The sequence below is a fragment of the Hypomesus transpacificus genome, chromosome 8, assembly GCF_021917145.1.
Source record: "Hypomesus transpacificus isolate Combined female chromosome 8, fHypTra1, whole genome shotgun sequence".
Lineage (NCBI taxonomy): Eukaryota > Metazoa > Chordata > Actinopteri > Osmeriformes > Osmeridae > Hypomesus > Hypomesus transpacificus.
Window position 1 is genome coordinate 1406210 of NC_061067.1, and position 19198 is coordinate 1425407.

Consider the following 19198-nt stretch of genomic DNA (forward strand, 5'->3'; position numbering starts at 1 on the left):
TTACCGTCACTATTTATTAATGTCCATCGTTGTGCACAGAAGCTGAAACCATTCACACTAAAGTATAGTTGAGAAATAAAAGCAGTATGGAACATACAAGGTAAAACACACACTGATGAACCTCAATCAGGCCTTTATCGGACTTAGTTGGCAGACGTGTTAATTTGATTGAAGAGTTTATCCTTGATAACTTGAGACATCAGGCCATGAATTGCTTCAATGGTAGTCTTACAGCTAAGAAAAGTGTAAGAGAAAAATAAGAATTTAGTGTATTTGATTCTTGATAAATTACATATATAAACAGTATCAACAATACGGTCTAGCCAATCATAATCTATTTGTACACTGGAACAAAATAGACATATATTAGAGAAGGGTATCATAAGCAAGCACCTCCTGAAATTATTCATAATTTTACCTTCCGTCCTATTTATTTATGCATTATAGCTCTACCTGTCTCGTGTAGCTTTGGCCAGTTTGTCCTCTGACTTCCTGTCATGCGTGTCCAGCCCCAGCATGAAGCTTCCTCTCCCAAGCTGAGCCTCCGACTGTTCCAGCTTCTCGGACAGATCGAACACCTGGCCTGTAGTGTAGTCCGAATTCTGGACACATACACAAAAAAACGTATTCACAATTTCACATGTAAATAAACGTTTTTTTTTTTTTTTTTTAACGCTACCGCAAAAACTTTCCGAAAATTGTAACAAAAATGTCTAAGTTGCTCTGGGCTTAAATAGTAAGCCCCGTCACAGAAAAAGGAGCTGTGTAGACAGTTTACCCAAGGTGAGGCGGTGTTTTCCATGGACAAGGTAATTAAGACACAATGACACAGGGGGCCCTGTCTGTAGTGACATTGCAGCAACTGACAAAGCCCTTCGCCATTGGAGCGGCTCATTCTTGACATCTAGTCAATTAATCTTCATCCACAATTCTTGAGCTCTCTGTTTGGATAGTCTGCTACCTATTTAGACTGTGTAGCCAAGCTCGGGAGAGAGGGACGGCACTCCACAATGGGAATCCATAAGGGGCTTTCAATCTTTAGAAGCTATTGGTGACAAGGGAGATGATCCATGGTGAACCACAGCAGAATCTGTATCACTATTTAGAAAACATAGCTTTTCTGTCGGAAGGTTTGAATGATGGCCACTTTCATTAATTACCATCATTTCTTCCATCCACCACTGGGATGTGCATACAGCATATTTAAATATATCAGGAAAAAAATACATGATGTGTAAACTAGCCAGATGTGTAAAACAGCAAAGAATGGAAGGATTGTAAACATACCGTCAGGAGACTTGAAGAGCTCAGGGTATTAACCCAGTATTTATTCCAAAGGAGCTCAAGTAATTTTCGATCTAGTGAGGACTTAAAATAAGTGACTTCCAAGGCATAATACCTATAAAAATATACAAAAATAATATAATTAGACTCCACAAATTATGAATTTTCTATTTTGTAAGTTCAGTAATTTAATGAAACAGGTCATGTTAAAGTTAGTCAGATGAGAAGTAATAGTTTAATTGCCTGAAAATGCGAAAAATATATTTAATTTATTTGTTCTAAAGAACCAGGAACGCTGAAGATGTAGACTTACTGTTTGCAGTGCACGCCGAAATCTTCAATCTTGTTCAGTGGAATAGTCTGATACTCGGAAGGTCCCTCATCAGGAGGCTTGTAACCCTGGAAACACACCAAACATACAAGCAAAAGGTTTATAAATGGAGGAAAATGCATAACAATAGTTTTATGAAAAATAAATAACATTTGACTAGAATTATCTGTAATTTGCTAACTATAACCAGTATGCTGTATAGTATATGTAAAGTCTAAAATGGTATATAAATCAAATCAGCAACGACTTTTTTTTTAACATAATTTCCCTATATGAGGACTATATGAGAGTCGAAGTTTCTTTCTTACCTTTGGGTAGGTTCTGAAGGCTCCGAGATTGACTTTTCCTGCAGATATGGTTCGAGTGGGGTCGATCTATGCGAGAGAAACACAGCAAAATAGAAAAAGACATTCAGGGGTCAGGAACCCTCCAGACACCACCCCAAGCTGGCCACCAGGAGATATTTTTTCCCCTTGCCGCGGCTGCCAGTGCTCTTAAAGAAAACACTTAATTAGACTTCGCCCAAGGGCACTTGGGTCTGCAGAACCAATGAACTGTAAATACTATATACAGTTACAAAAGGCAAATATTTGTCTGTTCTTCATGGTAGTCTACTACCATACATCAAAAACCACTGAAGATGATGCCTAAACCTGATTACACCCTTCTCAGTTTCTCAGGCATGAAACTTGTGCCCTCAGGAATTAGAAAGAAACAAATACCCTACTAGTACATGTTCAAGGACATCTTAAAAGGAGGCAAGGAAATTTGAAATGTGCCGCGTCCACAGCAGAAAATTTAAGAGCGGTAATTGAACTCATGAACTCACCACAACTGCCACAAAAGGCTCCTGGAACTGCTGGTTGAGCATCTGAGTGCTGACATCAATACCAGACAGCCAGCATCCGTAACCAGGGTGACTGTGGTACCAGCCTATAGCGTTCTCCAGCCGACCCACCTGACCGGGGACAACGGGTTTGTCAGTTCCAAGGTCAATGCAATATCATAATGTCAGTACAATAGTAACAGTGAGCAGCACTATGCAGATGTATGTCATCTATCCTACAGACTTGTGATAACATTGCTTTCTTGGACTGGTCTGATGAGAGCTCTCAGGTAACTACTACACATAACTGCTACCCAGGTGAAAGGTCTTAGGTCTAGCTTTCTCTTTGTTATCAACGGTCAATTTGCAACTGTCAACATCGTCAGCTTACCTGTTTGGCATTCTCAATGTAGGCAGCCATGTACTCGTACGCTGCGGCCTGAGCGTTAACTCTGGTCTCCGTGCCCTCAACGGGCAAGGCAAAGCTGTCCATGATGTTCATGGTTTCACCATCCACCTTCCCCAACATCAGCCCCATCACCTCTAGGTTACCCCCTGACCTGGCGTGCATAACCATCTTCAAAAGAGCCAGAGCTGAGATCTTGCAGTACTTGAAATAATGGTGACTGTTCGATAAAGACAGAAGATATACATACATGAAACAACAGTTTGACGGATTTGTTATTTTGCTAACTTTGAATGTCATATCATACGGTACAGCTGAACCGAAGCTACATCACTGACATTTCGACCAAGTTTCACGTGACAAAGACTGGTAAACAAAACACGGCTAACTAGATAATGAGGTAGCCCTTCGCTAGTTAGCAACCTAGCTAGCTAGCTGTGTAGCTACATGACTTGTCCCGTTGCAAGAAATGAAATATTAGCATTCATACATCTATCTCATTAGATTCATAGGTTGCATCAACCCTTACAATGACTGACTTACTCTTTTGTCCACGGTTTAGCAGCAAGGATTTCTTGCTGTTGCTTTTTGTCATATTTGTAGATTTCATCTATACTCTGAACTTCCTGCATGCTATTGGCGAGCTCCCATGTTTTCTGTGCAATGCTAGTCCCTGCCATTTTCACGACAACAAACGGGTCGGTGTTACTACAATACAAAGCAGTCTTTCAGTGCCAACTAATAAATACGCTATTAAAGGCTCAGTATTTCAAAGAACATATTACAAAAACAAAAACGTTTCTTGCTTGAAGTAGTATCCACTCGCTCACATTAAGGGAGCCATGACAGTAGCTGGATTATACCAATTACAGTAATGAGGAGGAGATTCCACTGCGATGATTTAAAACAATTATGGCGTGAGTCTGGAACAACTGGTTTTTAGTCATTTTATAAGACTTGTGTAGAACATAATGTCAAAATGAATATATGGAAATGTGGATCTGATAGTTTTATTCTATCAAATATAGGGTTTAGCCCTGACAGAAAGCTAATGGTAGTGACCAAAGAGTGTCTGGTGATAGAAGGTTGACCTCTGGTGGTGAATTTGGAGTGCGGCTAGATAATATTTTCTAGTGGCCAAATATCTTCCTTTTTAGTATTATTCAGTATACAGGTTGAACACTGAGGCAAGCACACCTGGAGAAAATCTTTTGTCAGACATCCTACTACCAGCCAAGAAAAACGAAGAAAAGATTGAAAAGAGTCTCGTGAACTTTGTAACATCGTGGTATTGGAGAAACTTTATCCGCTGCACAGCTGATTCTAGTTAGGTTACTTTGGCTAGTAGTCTACCTGTTGACAGTCAAGTGTTTGTGAATTGCAAGAGAAAGACATGGTGAGATAATGCTGGGAAACGATTTTACTTTCATTCTGTCATTTAACTATTTCTCTATTCAGAACGGTGATCCACGTTAACCGTTTGTGCTAGCTAACTAGACTAGCTAGCTTTGTATTGCATGTGTTGTGGTTGCTATAACAACGGGGTGATGCCTTCCCCAATTCAGCTTGGTCGTTAACATTTTATAGCTGCACTCGCCCCTTTTCTATTGTTTTGAATTGTGTTCGACTTTAGTGCATCTGAATGATTAATGTATCTGTAAATTTATCTCATGCAAGTCAGAAATGGAAAACCGTGGATATTTTGTAATGGACCAGCGGGAGAAAGCGGCCAAGGACAGCGAGTGTTTGGAAAATGATCCACCTTACATGGAAATCAAGGTGTGTTACATTTTGGCTACATACTGTTCTCTTGGCCTAAATGTCCTTTTAGTGAGGCAGATTATATAGTTTGTTCATTTTCAACAGAAAAAGACTGACCCAAAGGACAACGTTGTTTTAACTGACCCAAGAGCAACATGGAAGAAGATTTCTAAACCTGTCAGGGGTAATGATACAATTTATTGAGTGTATTTATTGTATGCCGTGGTTGACTGTGGAATGTGTGTTAATGATGGTGGGGGTTTTTTTTTCAGAGGAGAACTCAGGCCTCAGTTGGCAGCTCGGAGCAGAATATGAGATGAAGAAACAGAGACTGCAACAGGAGCTTCGTCTGGAATTCAGGAATTATGCTTCTCAGGTTTGGTTAAAAACTATGAGATGTAACTGTGTAAATGGGATTTGAAAGTATCATACGCTTTGGATAAAAGCATCTGCTATGTGAATACAGTATTAATATATGTTATCATTGTCTCAGCAACAGCTTGTAGTAATTAAAGCATGAGGGATTTTATTGAAGAACATTGAAGACATGTTTATTATTGAAGAAAAAACAAATGGTTGATGGACCATATTCCTATTCTGATCGTAGCACAAGGATTTAAATGTTGGAGAGCCAGGCCCACAATCTCAATACCTTTCACTCCCCATTGGAGAAAGGAGATCTGCAAAGGTAGTATGTATGTTCTGTGTGTTTGTATGTGTCCTGTGTGTGTTTGCATCATACCTGTTGTAGAACTACACGTAGGGCTCTGTTGCCATGCCCAGGCTCCCTGATCAACACACCCAGCAGACAGGAGTGGGACCTTTCACCTTGGCACTTGACTCGACTTGCTTGTGATAACATTAGTGGTGACATAGTGCCTGCGATTATGTTTGATTGCGGAACACTTCCCACAGCAACCAGTTTTGTTGACTGTTTCTTTTTTGGGAGCGGACTAAAAGCTGCAACAAATCTTCTGTGGGTTTTCTTTTAGAGCAGACTGAGAGATGAGAGAAACAAAGAATACAACGACTTTCTCAAAACAGGAGCTGGACAGGGAAACATAAAAAATACATCTGTTGCTTCTCAGGTAAGATGGTTGGCAGACAAGTTAAATTGGTCACCCTGCTGGGCTGCAGGAGTTAGCAGTAGTGACAAACTGTCATTCAAAGTCTCTGTTTTTGCCACAGGTGCTGGCCTCTGAGGCTGTTTGTTTTGAGACTCCAGACTCTCCCTCACCCTTCCCAGAGGCCCAGCCTAAACTACAGTCAAGCCGCAGGGAGCACCACCTTTCCAGGAGAGATGCTGCCACTTTGACTGAAATAGGCAGGGCAAGAGGAGGAAGAGGGTCACGTTTTGGGGCTGGAACACAGGCAGGGGCTTGGGGTGCATCCCCACAGGGGAGGAGGCACTGGGATACCCACAGGGCCGAGGAGTCCCCGGAGCACTGGGACCGAAGGCCCAGGAGACAGCGAGGGCGCAGGGAGGAGTACAGCTCCACGGAGGAGACGTACACAGACGAGGACGAGCCGGAGGAGGAGTTCCTGTACAGGAGGAAGCCCAGGCAGAGCAAGGAGGCTCACTACACTGGGAGGAGAGAGAGGAGAATCGATCACAAGCCTGAGAGGTGCCCTGAACCCTAATCACTCAACCAATCACGGTGCTTTCTTTTCATTGGATGATTTTTTGAAGTCCTTTGGCGTTGTTGTTGATTGGTGTTTTTTAATATCGGAATCATCTTTTTGTTTCTCTTCTTGATAGAATTGTACGAGAGCAGAGAGAGGTAAAGCACCGTGTTAATCGCGAGGAGGACAAAAGAGAAGAGATCAGGAAGGCACTGTCAGCGACATCAAACCACAAGTACTGGCCCTCAGCTATTAACCTGATTAGACCAGATAAGTCCAAGTTATGCAAGGACAGGAAGGCAATCATTTCATTAAAGTTGTAACTTAGGAACCATATAAATGCTCACTATTGATCATGTTTTGTATTGATTGGAGAGAGGTTTCTAGGGAGAGCTGTAAGAGGACAGGATTTGTTTATAGTTCCGGACATGTTGATTTATCGCATCACAGCAAATATCTTTAATTTGTTGCGTTTCATTGTTTCAGTCAGATTCAATGTATTTCCTTGTAAATGGAGCACTCCTCAAATCAGCCTTCCTGTCAAACGCTTGTGAGGCCAAGCTTTGTTCAGCACAGGCACTCACCCACTGCAATCCCATCAGAGAGGCTGCATCGATCAGTCAGGATGAGACTCTGCTCTTGTTTTCTGGGTCACTGGGAGATTCTCTGCATTCCGACATCCCTGTTAGCATGGTTGTGAGGTGCTGATGCAATCAGACCCGGGGTGTGGCTGAAAGAGGCTTGATAGATCAGCAGTGTGCTTTATGAGGTGGACCCATTGATTTGGATGAACCACAGACGTAGGACCTGACTCTGACTGTGTGCATCTGTTCTGTAGACTGGAGATGCCTGCATCCATGAGGGTCTCTGAGAGATCCAGGTCTGCAGCCAACAAGGATAAGGCTGAGTTTGCCACCGGACTCATGATCGGTAGGACCTGCACAAGCCGTGCTTTTGCATCTTCCTGTTTGATTAGCACATGTGGTCAGATATACAGCACCACAGATAATGTGACGATTATTAGTCAGATACATGACTGTCGATCTAGCAGATCTGGTTTTTGTGTGGCGTTCTGCAGGGGTGGCCGAGGGGGATATGGCCACACAGCGGAGGAAGGATCGCTACAGACAGGATCTGCTGGAGCAGATGGCTGAACAACAGAGGAACAAGAAGAAGTGAGACCACATGCACCTCTGACACTGCCTTTCAGTGGTCTGAAGGGACAGAGGATGGGGCTTTTGGAAACGTCTGATTAAACTGTGTATTAAAGGTCTGAGGATGAAGAAAAGGTTCTTTCTTTTCAGGGAGAAGGAGCTTGAGCTGAGAGTCGCAGCCACAGGGGCTGTTGATCCAGAGAAACAGGTACAACTATCTGTGAACCAAAGCTTTGGTTCTCTGAGGATGATTGAATGTTGAATTTTTTTTTAATGCACAATAATTTGTCTTCTTGCTATTGTTCCAGCGTGTGAAGGTAAATTATGCGAGTGGTAAAGTGTGTGTGCACAGTAAACAACTTTGCGTTGGTTTATTTGTGTTTTTTTTTGTTTTCATATAAAACTTGACTAAGACTTTCTTTTTAAAAGAATAACTTGGGCAAGGCTTCTGGGAACAAAGTTAATGATTGCATTTGTGATCTCACAAAAATTATATATCACATTCAATTGTATTTAATTGCATGGATCTGCCCCATTTACATGGACTTTTTATTAACCACCTTGGATGACATTATTTCTCTTTCCATTACTTCTCCAGCCGGATCGCATTAAGCAGTTTGGGGCTGTGAATCGGAACTATGAGAGCAGGAGGCCGGACGTCCCCTACAGACCGGGGGCAGGCCTGGACGCCCTGGAGACTAACCACAACCCCAGGCCCAGGGAGGAGAAGCCCTCTCTGGGCAGAGCCGATAGGGGGCCCCCTGAGAAGCCCCGGGTCGCCTTCCCTCCCCCTGTGGTGGACTACAGCACAGCCCTGGGCCAGTTGGCCGGAGGGGCAGCAGTGGGCTCCAGCCTGGGCATGGGGGCTCTAGGGGTCGCCCCTCCCAACCACAACTACCACATGGGCCTCTCCAGTACCCTTGGAGAGATGGTCGCCCCAAGGTACGCTTATGTCACATTTGATTGGTTTATGTAACGGCCCTGCTAGTCCTTCTCAAGGCTTGTGTTCACATTGTGTGAACTTTTTCTGTTTTGGTTTCCTAGAATTGCTGGCGCACCTCCCCCCCTGCCTCCCTCTCTAACCAACACCTACAGGACTCCCTATGATGAGGCGTACTATTACTATGGAGCCAGAAACCCTCTGGACCCCAGTCTGTCCTACTGTAAGTACATCTACCCTGTTATTATTACTAGCCCCATTGACTGTGCCAAAGACACTGAGCAGGAAAGGGATTTGACCACAAGAGCTTTTCAATGATGTGTTTATTTTGGTCTCAGTTCTTTCTAAATGAGACTGATTCATCATAGACAGTGTGTTCCCAGTGATTTGCTTTCTTCAGATTGGCTCCATGCTATCTGGTCACTCCATCATCTGAGGTGACTAATCCACATGGCCTTACCGCCCCGGAGTGGTTGGGTCATTAGCATCCATTATAAAGCCACTATATGAGCAGATCAGTGGCCAGCGGGACTTGGCACGTCCACACAGAGCTGTCATATGACCCAGCTGAGCTCTCCCATGAGGCTGAAAGAACAGGCGGCTTATTGGAACCAAGTTCCGCTGACCCACATGGAACCAACCGTGTCCACAAAGTCTCTGAGAAATCTGTCTGTCTGGCTCCAAGAGCTCCACATAGTCATTCAACGTTTTTTTGGGGGTGTAATCATTTGCTAAATGGGTGATGTATGACAGGATCTATTCTTGGTTGATTGGGTCATTTGTCCTTCTTATGTTTCCCACCAGACGGGCCCCCTGGGGGAGGTTTCCACCCCCAAATGCCCCCCGTGGGACCTCCGCCCCCTGGACCCCCTGTCCGCCATGGGTGGGTCTCCTTCTGAGAGTCCTTATTGAATTGTAATTGTTGATAAAGAAACCATTGATTACTGGTGCCTTATTTGGAGATGGATCATACAGTGTTATTGCCACAAGGGGGCGCCCATGGCAAGCAGTGAGATTGCTGCTGATATATAGCACTGTATGCTGCTTATATTTACACAGGTGTGTTTAACGCTCTCTTTCTTTCACTCACTCTTCATCATTTTTTTTCTCTCTGTCTCTGTCTGTGTGTGTGTGCGCGCACTCAGAGTCCCTGGTCATCATGCTGCAGTGTTCCCAGGGCTGGGCGTTGGCATGGTTCCAGGAGAGAGGTCCAATCAGTCCAAAGATAACCTGCTAAGTTACCAGGAAGCACTCAGACAACAGGTACACAGTGCCTCCTCCATCAGGAGTGAGACTCTGTAGAGGTCATCCCAACCCAGCACACCCCGTCACACCTGCCAGATCTCTCCCACCCGTTGTCTTCCTTGTCCCCTGCTCTGCCATGCTGCTGTGTGGGCTGAATGCCACAGACAAATCTGTTAGCTGCGGTCCAATTTATGTGATAGAAGACTCCAGGGGAAAGCCCGCCCCCTTGTCCTTAGCTCACCCTTATCTCTCTCTCTCTCTCTCTCTCTGTCTCTCTCTCTCTGTCTCTCTCTCTTGGCCAACTCGGTGGATTTGCAGCCGGCTGAAACTCTCCTCTCTGCAGCCCTGCTTTAGGCCAGTTGAGTAATGCAATATTCTATTGAAATTAATTGAATCTCATATCAAAACCAGTTAGCATTTCAGAATTGTCAGTTAAATCAGGAAATGAGGCAGGCTACAAGCCTGGCTGACTTGAGATGCTAATGATGGTTTTGGTCAGGATGCTTTCCCCTGGTCCCAAAGCAACAGGACACATTGAGACAGAGTAGTGACAGACTCATATTTGGACAGGATTTGGACATGCAGCAGTGGCATCAGCATAACCACAAGGTGAAGTAGAATAGAGTGAGGCTAGGGACATTAAAAAGGCACAAAACTATCTCACTCCTACTCTATTATAAATATGGAGCAACAGACTGACCCCCTCATCTTTCTAAAGCTCGATATTCTGTTAGTAGTGTAGTTATCAGATTTTCTCCCTTCCAACCACAGTCGAATGTTAATGCTCCAGAACTCCTCCAGACTCTCTTCTCCATGATAATGTGGACCCTGAGTGGTCTCTCTCTGTGACGCTCCTCCCTGCTCAGATCCAGGAGAGAGAGGAGCGGAAGAGACGGGATCGGGAGGAGAAGGACCGCTACGACACCAAGCTGGAGGCCGAGATGAAAGCCTATGAGCCCTGGGGGCGGGGTGGGGCGGGGGCCCCTCTGAGAGACACCACGGGGAACCTCATCAGTAAGTCCTGCATCCACTCAGCCACTCATTATTACATCCACTCAGTTTGCTTATCAAGCGTTTCCTTACGGTACCCAGTGGATATAGTATTAGTCTAGTCCATGCTCATTCAGATTCTAAGACCAGAACGCATACTCAGCTGAATCGATCTCCCTAAAGCCTTTAGTAGTGAAGTTGGATCTGAGAGACTGGGTTTCCCTGGAGCTGATCCAGCTGTTTCCGTGTCTCCAGGTGATCTGCATCACATGCACAGGACCAATGAGGAGGCGTACATCAACCCCGAGTCCAGGACGAGGAGGCCCGCTCACATCCCCCTGGCGAGGTGCCACCCCTCCCCCAGAACGGAAGCCCCCTCGGCCCACACGGCGTCAGGTAGACCCGCCCTCTCCTCCTCCTACATCCACCGCGACGGCTCCCTTACAGAACAACGACACACATGGTAGCCCAGGCTCGTGCTGTGTGCAGCTTGTGTGTCCTATCTGTGGATCCATGTCCTCTCCGGTGAGCTGTGTGACTGTTTCTCTCTCCGTCCCTTTCAGGATCCTCCTTGGCCCAACCGTCACCGTTTGCCCGCGGCAACGTGTTCACCGACAAGCCCACAGCACAGCAGCTTCATGAGCAGGACACCTACAAGGACTTCCTCCAGAAGCAGGTGGGACCGAGCCCTCGGGCACAGGCTCCGGGGGGGGATTCTGAACCCTCCCCAGGGCACGCTGGGGGAACGGTGTTAGCTAGCGCAGACTGGGGGGAAACAACCCAAAGGGTCTGAACCAAGGCTTGCTGTTGCTTTTGCTGCTGTTGTTGTTGTTTACCTGAAGCCCCCATGGGGCGTTAGAGCGCTGGTACGGGCCGATGTGCTCGATATGACAGCAGTGGAAGAAAACAGAAGGTGTGTTTTGGGCGTCCAGATCGAGGAGAAGAGGAACAAGGAGGCGGAGTCTAGGGAGCGGATCAAGAGGGAGGAGGAGCAGGAGGAGAGGAGGCTGGCGGAGCAGAGGGCTCTCATGCAGCAGGAGTACGAGGTGGAGCAGGAGAAGAAGAAACGCAAGGAGATGGAGGTGTGGCACGCCTCAAACACCCTGCTTTGACAAACACACTAGTTAACATTTGACACGCGTGATATAAAATGATCAGCCTCGAAATGGGCTTCGATAGCAAGCTTGCGGCCGCGTTTTACAGCACAGCGCGAAGAACGAGGAGCTGATTCGCCAGGCTGAGGAGCGCCGCAGAGAGGCAGAGAGGGGGAGGAGGGAGGAGGAAGAGAGGGAGGCTGTCAGACTGCAGCACGAGAGGCAGAGCAAGCAGGCCACCCTAGCTCAGGTGAGCTGATGCAGAGAGCTGGAGAACACGACGGAACCTCTCCTCTTGCGTTGAGGTTAAGCCCTCTGAACCAGAGTTGTTCTGTTTGTGTGTTTGCATCCAGAGAGTGTCGTCCCCTCCCATACCTGCCCTGCAGAAGAAACAGAGCAAGCAGCTCCCCCCTAGACCCCCCTCCTCTGTCAGCCAGCTCTCCTCAAGGGCTGTGTCTGTGAGTCTAAACACACACACACACACACACACACACACACACACACACACAAGCTTGGAAACCAGTCCTGATTCATCTTTCCTCAGGCTTGTTCAATATCAGCCTCACACTCTCCACCAGTGCCTGCCAGACGAAACCAGCTTCGAGCCACAGGTAAGACCACTGACTCTTGGATGAATCCTCAGCCTTTAGCATCAAATCAGTCATGCAAAAAGTAAACATCTTGTCTATGATCTCTCTCTCTCTCTATCTATCAGAAGACCAGCCCGGGGTGATCAGTGAGTTGTCAGTCATGCGCAGTAAGCTGTTGAGCGAGCAGAGGAGACTGGAAGACCAGCTGGAGCAGACAGTCAGGGCGGACACGCCCCCCCCCTCCAGGTAGCAGCCCATACAGACCCCCCCCCCTCTCCAGGTAGCAGCCTTCCCCTCCTAAACACCACCAGTATCCCTCGCTACATCCCAACACTCAACACAATTACAGTATCCCTACCTGTGATTGTGTACAGGTCCATATTAGCGGTGGAGCACAGGAAACATGCTCGTCCTGTGTAAGGGCTGTGCTGAGTTAGTAAGCAGCTTACACAAGACGCTCCATGCTTGGGGTTGTGTTAAAACGAGCTCAGCTGTGCTTGAACATCTATGAGCCAGGTGCTGTGTCTGTATTCTCCCTCAGCTCCCACACCACAACAGTACACTGTAATCCCCCACACAAGCCGGGGGTTTACACCGTGACGGGCGGGTAATTGTTTATGCAGCACTGTCTGATAAATATGCATGTACAGCAATGGTACCAATAAAGGTTTGGCTGTGAGGAATATAACGCATGGTCAGAGTGTGTATACCTGCCAGGAGGATTTGGAGGGACTGACGTGTCCCTTGACGTCTCTCTCCCCCTCCAGACACAGAGGGCGCCCCCCTGTGGACATATTTGACATGGCGCGTCTGAGAGCCCAGGTGTCCCAGAGAGCCACCTCTGGGGCTGCAGCTGCCGTCGCCCACGGCAACATGCACAACATCAGAGAGTTCAACCAGCTCAAGTACCGCGGTGAGAGAGCCCCTCGACACATCCTCCACCACGTCCATACTGCTGCCCCCTCCTCCCAGCGCCTGCACATCCTCCACCACATCCATACTGCTGCCCCCCCTCCCTCCTCCCAGCGCCTGCACATCCTCCACCACATCCATACTGCTGCCCCCCCTCCCTCCTCCCAGCGCCTGCAAATCCTCCACCACATCCATACTGCTGCCCCCCCTCCCTCCTCCCAGCGCCTGCAAATCCTCCACCACATCCATACTGCTGCCCCCCCTCCCTCCTCCCAGCGCCTGCAAATCCTCCACCACATCCATACTGCTGCCCCCCCTCCCTCCTCCCAGCGCCTGCAAATCCTCCACCACATCCATACTGCTGCCCCCCCTCCCTCCTCCCAGCGCCTGCAAATCCTCCACCACATCCATACTGCTGCCCCCCCTCCCTCCTCCCAGCGCCTGCAAATCCTCCACCACATCCATACTGCTGCCCCCCCTCCCTCCTCCCAGCGCCTGCACATCCTCCACCACATCCATACTGCTGCCCCCCCTCCCTCCTCCCAGCGCCTGCAAATCCATACTGCTGCTCCATCCTCCCTCCTCCCAACGCCTGCACAGCAGACACAGCCATCACTGCACATGTACTCCTATAGATTTATATTTATTTGGGATAATCCAGTGGTTGGTACATCTCTTTGGTTTTTGGGAATTCTGGGAATTAAGGCTGGTCAACAGAGAGCCAAAGGCTCTTGTTGCTTGGGTAGGGCCTTTGCTGGCTGGGGCCTGATGAGGTCATGATGTAGTGACTCATTCTAGCAGTACTCGCCAGGGATGATGTGGCTGCCGTGGCGACAGAAGAGAGAGAAGAGAGGGGAAAGGAGAGACTGAGAGTGTGAGATAGATGAGAGATGGAGTTCATAAAACAACATTCACTACAACTGACACGCAGGTATCGCATGTAAGTGGAAGCCGAGCAGCCAATTCACAAGGTGATGTTCTCTCCTCCCTCAGCCAGGTTATCTACCGGTCTCATCAAGGCTGTCTTGTGTGTTGAGGGAATCCTAACACCTCAGGGTGAGATCGCACACAGGCCCTAACGCAACCAAATACACAAGCCTTATTTACATCAAAGTGGGTCTGTAATGGTGTTGGGTATGGGGAGAAGGTGGACATGTCACCCTCCAATCACAGCCTGAGATTGGACTGCCACTCAGCCGTGGCCCTGGACCTGATGCGCTGCCTCCCTGGCTTCACTTCTCCTTCTGTCATTGTCATGGGCGCCGGCTGAAAAAAGCCTGGCTGAGTGGCCGTAGCGGAGGGAATCCACTTATAGGGGCGCATGTGTGTCCTTCTGTAACCCTGTCGCCGTAGCATCCCGCATCCCATAACCATAGCCTCTCGTGTGTTCATCCAGGGACTGAGGTGTGTGTGTGTGTGTCCCAGACAGCGCGTCCCGTGAGGAGGTGCGTCACGTGTACCCTGACCCCCCCGGTGACGAGCGCAGTCTGGACATCCAGCAGCAGGCTCTCCTCAGGGAGCAGCAGCGCAGCCTCCGGACCCTCACACGGAGGGGGGGGGACGGTCAGTGTGGCCCACACACACACACACACACACAGGCAGACACACACACACACACACAGCAGCCCTTCCCATTGCTGCCTCTAGTCTCTGTTCTGTGTTCTGTGGTTCCTGACTCGTTCTACTCCTCCACCTCCCCAGATGTCTTTGAGCCGTCACCTGAAGAGAGACAGGAAGTTCACCAGCGGGTGAGTTTGTCGACGTGTCCACCTCTGTGGCGTACGGTGATGTCATTTCCTGTCATCTCCCAGGATGAATACTAAACCTAGCTGGCTCTGTTCTGTGTTCTACCTCCGTTCTCCTTGGGTTGTCGTTTCCCAGAGGGAGAAGCCAGGCCACGGCTACAACCGCCTGAGAGCTCAGGGTTCTGACAGCGCTTTGATCGGTGAGCCTCGCTATACATGACCTGCGTTTGCAAACACGTTTGGTTACTGACGTCTGGGACAGGACAGCTTGTGTTCGAGGATGATGAGAGAGGAAGGACATGGCTCTGTCCCGTACAGCTTTGTAAAGTCTTTGCTTAGAATGGTTCATGCTGTACTGGACTGTACCTGCAATGGGTAAAAAAAAGAGAAAAAAAAGGCTTGGTTGTAGAAATAGTTATTCACACACACATGCCACCCCACAGCAGGACGCGGTGCTGCAGCAGAAAGCCATTCTGGGCCTGGGTGGGGAGTCTCTTGATTCGCAGCCAAAGCAAATGTGGCACATGCCAAGCCTTCTCGCCCACACAGCTGGTGTTGGTGCTGGAGAACGCGGGGAGAAGGAGCCCACAGCTGCTGCAGGGAGGCCATTAAGCCCCCTGCCAGACACAGCCACCGGACCACAGGAAGGGGATGCTCTGTTCTGTAAACAGCAGCTGTAGAATAAGCACGAGGGGTTAGCTCAGGTCTGGAGGAGCCCCCTCCCGATGTGATGTGCTCCTGATTCATGAGTTCTGGTCCCTCCTCAGACTGTCCCAAAGGTAAGAAGGCCCCAGTTCCGGTCCAGTCCGCCCAGTCATCCCACCAAGCCTCTGCCCAGGACAGGTACAGGCCCAGGTCCAGGAGGGCACCCTTCCAGGATGTAAGAGGAGACGTCTCGAGACTTCTAAGGGGCCTTCGTGTCACATGCTGTTTTCCCCCAGTAACAAGTCCTACGTCCAAGGGTCTTGATAGAAATGTTTCTTTGTTGCGTTGCAGTTTTCCTAGTACTAGTACTGTATTATAGAGAGGATCATGGTGTTTATGTGTGGGTGCTGCCTGGTCCTCCAGGAGCTGGGAGCTCCAGATCCCAGAGGTGAGGGGTACGACCACCAGACAGACGCCCACTCCCTGAACTCTGTCACCAGCCTCGACTTCCCGGGCGTCAGGGTCCACAACCAGTCCCGCATCAGAAGACTGGACCACCTGGATGACAACACCTGGGGAACAGGTGAGAGAAGACAGGAAGTGATGTAATGTCTAGAGGAAGCGACTCCACCTTACCTAGCAGCTTACCTAATCTCCCTTGTATAGTGTGTGGTAGAAGGCAGTGTGGACGAAGACTTCAGGACCAGTTCATTGACATCAGCTGAGAATGCTAACTGCCATGTTCGGTCTCTTGAGGTTGGGAACATCTTATCTCCTCTGTGTACCTGTATGACTGCTGGATCTCTCTGGTCTCCAGGGGGTCTATCAGCTGACGACGGGGACAACTTCTCTCTGCGATCTTCCCCCTACAACCCTCACAGGCGTGTCTCCGAGGAGACGGTTGCCACGGAGGCCTGGCTGCGGCCCGGCACGTCGGACACGGTGAGGTGTGGGATGGCGGGTCGTAACCGTAGAGACCGGCCGTCCCTGGACCAGGAGTGGGGCGGGCTCTCCACCTATCACGGCTGACCTCTGATGTTCATCCACCTATCAAGGCAGACCTCTGATGTTCATCCACCTATCACGGCTGACCTCTGATGTTTATCCCCTCCTCTGGGGTTGTGGGGGCCAGCGTGTGACCTGAGCCCCTCTCCTGCTGTAGGCCGGGAAGAGAGTAAAAGAAAGAGAGATGAAAGCGTGTTTATAGCCATCATTTACATAAGACCTTGTTTTCAATAACCACCTATTTTCCCTGAGGTGATAGTGGTGGTACGGAAATTATATATGCCCTTGGTTTCAAAGCAAAAGATGTATATTTTTTAATTGAGTGCATACCATTTTTCAAAAGACCATGTAGCGGTCTTAGGACTGATAGAGGTATATATGTCCTTGAGATTTTGCAGTTTTATTCCGTTTGTAGCACTTTTCTGTAGTTGAGTTTGTGTGTGAAATGTAATCTGTACCAGAGATCTGAGATCAGAGGAGAGATGAAGTTCACCCAGCTGCAGGTCTGAAGCAGGAACAGGCCTCGTCAGGCAGAGAGTTCTAGGCTCAGGCTACCACAGAGACCAATAACCACCCCGCTCTGGGCTGAAGCCCATCTGTGTGAACTAGCTGCCCAACAGACTGAGCTAAAACTATAGAGGCAGAAAAGCTCATCAAATAAGCTGGTCTCTCAATGTATACAAGGGGGTTGTATGTCAGAGTGAATATGTACTTAAGATTTACGGAAGGTGAGCCTAATATTGAGATATGTAGTCCCAAGAAAAATGTTCAAGAATGATATATATATATTATTATTTTTTGATAACTATAATAAAATTATTTTATAATTTACAAAACATATTTTAGATGTTTGTTTCCCATTCTGCTGGTGTCACCTGTCATTCTGCTGGTGTCGCCTGTCATTCTGCTGGTGTCACCTGTCATTCTGCTGGTGTCGCCTGTCATTCTGCTGGTGTCACCTGTCATTCTGCTGGTGTCGCCTGTCATTCTGCTGGTGTCGCCTGTCATTCTGCTGGTGTCGCCTGTCATTCTGCTGGTGTCACCTGTCATTCTGCTGGTGTCACCTGTCATGCTGCTGGTGTCGCCTGTCATTCTAAACCAGCCACCAGCCTTTCATCTCATAACTGTGATCCAGCATTTCAAAGAAGATAAGAGAAATAATCAATCGGCACTAAAATAAACCAAGTTCCAAAACTTTATTGACCTATAATAACCTGATTAGAATGCTGAGTGATGACCAGTATTGTACATATAAAGTTGTACAGATAATTTTTACATGGAACATACACATAGAAAACTTTACATTGCAGTACCATATACATTTGCTTTTCTACATCTGTGAGCAGGAATGTGTCAGATCCGTACGCCATCTTCCAGAAGCACAGCTAACAGCAGTTGTTGACTCTATACATCCAGCCTTCCACCAATCCCAAGAAAAGTTTGATATATTACTAATTTATTCAATTTTGTACACAGGATGAAAACTAACTTCAAACATGGAAACAGACTTGTGCCCAGGAGCAGCAGCTTGCATCAAGGTGCTTAATTCTCTTCCAGTTTCTGAGCCCAGTCGTCAATCATCAGTTAAAAAAGACTAAGAACATATAAAATGGAATAATTTAATCCTTCAGTTTCCGCTCTGTTGCAAGTATCATAGGACTGTCTGCAGGAGAACTGGTACAATCAAATAAATTATCACAAACAAAAAATTCAAATCTCCAGTGCAATCAATAAAGAGATCAAGTGCAGCAAATCCAGAGAGAAAACAAACACAAAATAAATGAAATCTAGTGTTTTCAGATGATATTACAAAGCGCCTGATCTGTCAAACTAGTTTCATCCAAGAGGCTATTGCTACTAATGTTAGCCATTAGCGGTGAACGGAAAAATTATAATCAATTGAGTACCATGTTACATTTCATTCATATTACTGAATATTTTGTCATTTGCATGTCGTCGAAAACTTTCATTCTTACAGTAAAGATAGCTTTTAAGGATACAGTAATGTCAAGAAGCATAATTTTTGCCCCCCATCATTGAATCAGATATGTTGACAGACTAATCCTGTTCCTCAGCGATAGTACCAAGTGTTGAACGTTCCTGTACAAGGCATTGCTGTTCTTCTAGAGATGAAGGACAAAGAGACGCTTCCTGTCACATGATCAATCAGGTCCACAGTGGAAAGCCCTAGGTTGTTTTCTTGTCGTCAGCAGGTCGTTCAGGGGTTTCTAGGTCTACGGGGTTAGCAGGAAAACAGAGGGCATCTCCAGACATCCAAATGTCCCCCGTCCCCCCCCGCAGCTCTGCATCACCCCAGCTCGGTGCACCGTTCCTAGGCACGCTCTCCAGCCTCCTCCCCTACCTCCAGCTGCCCCCCGGTCTGGGGGCAGGGCTCAGGCTGAGGCTCTGGGTCAGGGCTGGGCTCGGGGACCGGCTCGGGCAGCCGGGCGATCTGGAACACGACGCCGATGCGCAGGTAGAACTTCCTGAGCACGGCCCGGAGCTCTGGGATCAGGTCAAACTGCATGATCTCACACAGCAGAGGGTAGTACCTGGACGCGTGGGCCTTGAACTGGGGAGGCAGGGAGGTGAGCGGTTACAGTCTGGACCCACGCGGAGCCTGTGTGGACCTCTGAACAGTGATGTT

General features: G+C 47.9%; 3 protein-coding genes across 3 annotated transcripts in view; 1 reads left to right on the forward strand and 2 right to left on the reverse strand.

The window, feature by feature from the left end:
• Positions 1–3739, reverse strand: cops5 (COP9 signalosome subunit 5). Its single transcript, XM_047023576.1, has 8 exons — positions 3391–3739; positions 2833–3067; positions 2445–2573; positions 1924–1989; positions 1598–1683; positions 1288–1399; positions 454–602; positions 1–234 (listed from the first exon to the last, which is right to left on the reverse strand). The coding sequence occupies exons 1-8, from the start codon at positions 3525–3527 to the stop codon at positions 144–146; spliced, it is 1005 nt and encodes a 334-aa protein (XP_046879532.1). The 5' UTR covers positions 3528–3739; the 3' UTR covers positions 1–143.
• Positions 3740–4041: 302 nt separating this feature from the next.
• Positions 4042–17391, forward strand: LOC124469939 (centrosome and spindle pole-associated protein 1). Its single transcript, XM_047023508.1, has 30 exons — positions 4042–4243; positions 4529–4626; positions 4714–4792; positions 4881–4984; positions 5216–5296; positions 5601–5696; positions 5797–6233; positions 6368–6466; positions 7070–7161; positions 7310–7406; positions 7536–7593; positions 7984–8327; positions 8430–8548; positions 9130–9208; positions 9471–9588; positions 10437–10584; positions 10816–10956; positions 11124–11236; positions 11493–11642; positions 11764–11904; positions 12008–12112; positions 12199–12265; positions 12370–12490; positions 13012–13157; positions 14582–14719; positions 14858–14904; positions 15038–15101; positions 15669–15781; positions 15970–16129; positions 16364–17391. Exons 2-30 carry the CDS (start codon positions 4531–4533, stop codon positions 16573–16575), a joined length of 3765 nt encoding a protein of 1254 aa, XP_046879464.1. The 5' UTR covers positions 4042–4243; positions 4529–4530; the 3' UTR covers positions 16576–17391.
• Positions 17392–17732: 341 nt separating this feature from the next.
• The window catches only part of LOC124469991 (brefeldin A-inhibited guanine nucleotide-exchange protein 1-like), a 46238-nt gene continuing 44772 nt past the window's right edge, over positions 17733–19198 (reverse strand). Inside the window, 1 exon segment of the mRNA XM_047023606.1 lies at positions 17733–19123. Within this exon segment, the coding sequence (XP_046879562.1) occupies positions 18884–19123 (240 nt within the window). The 3' untranslated portion in view covers positions 17733–18883.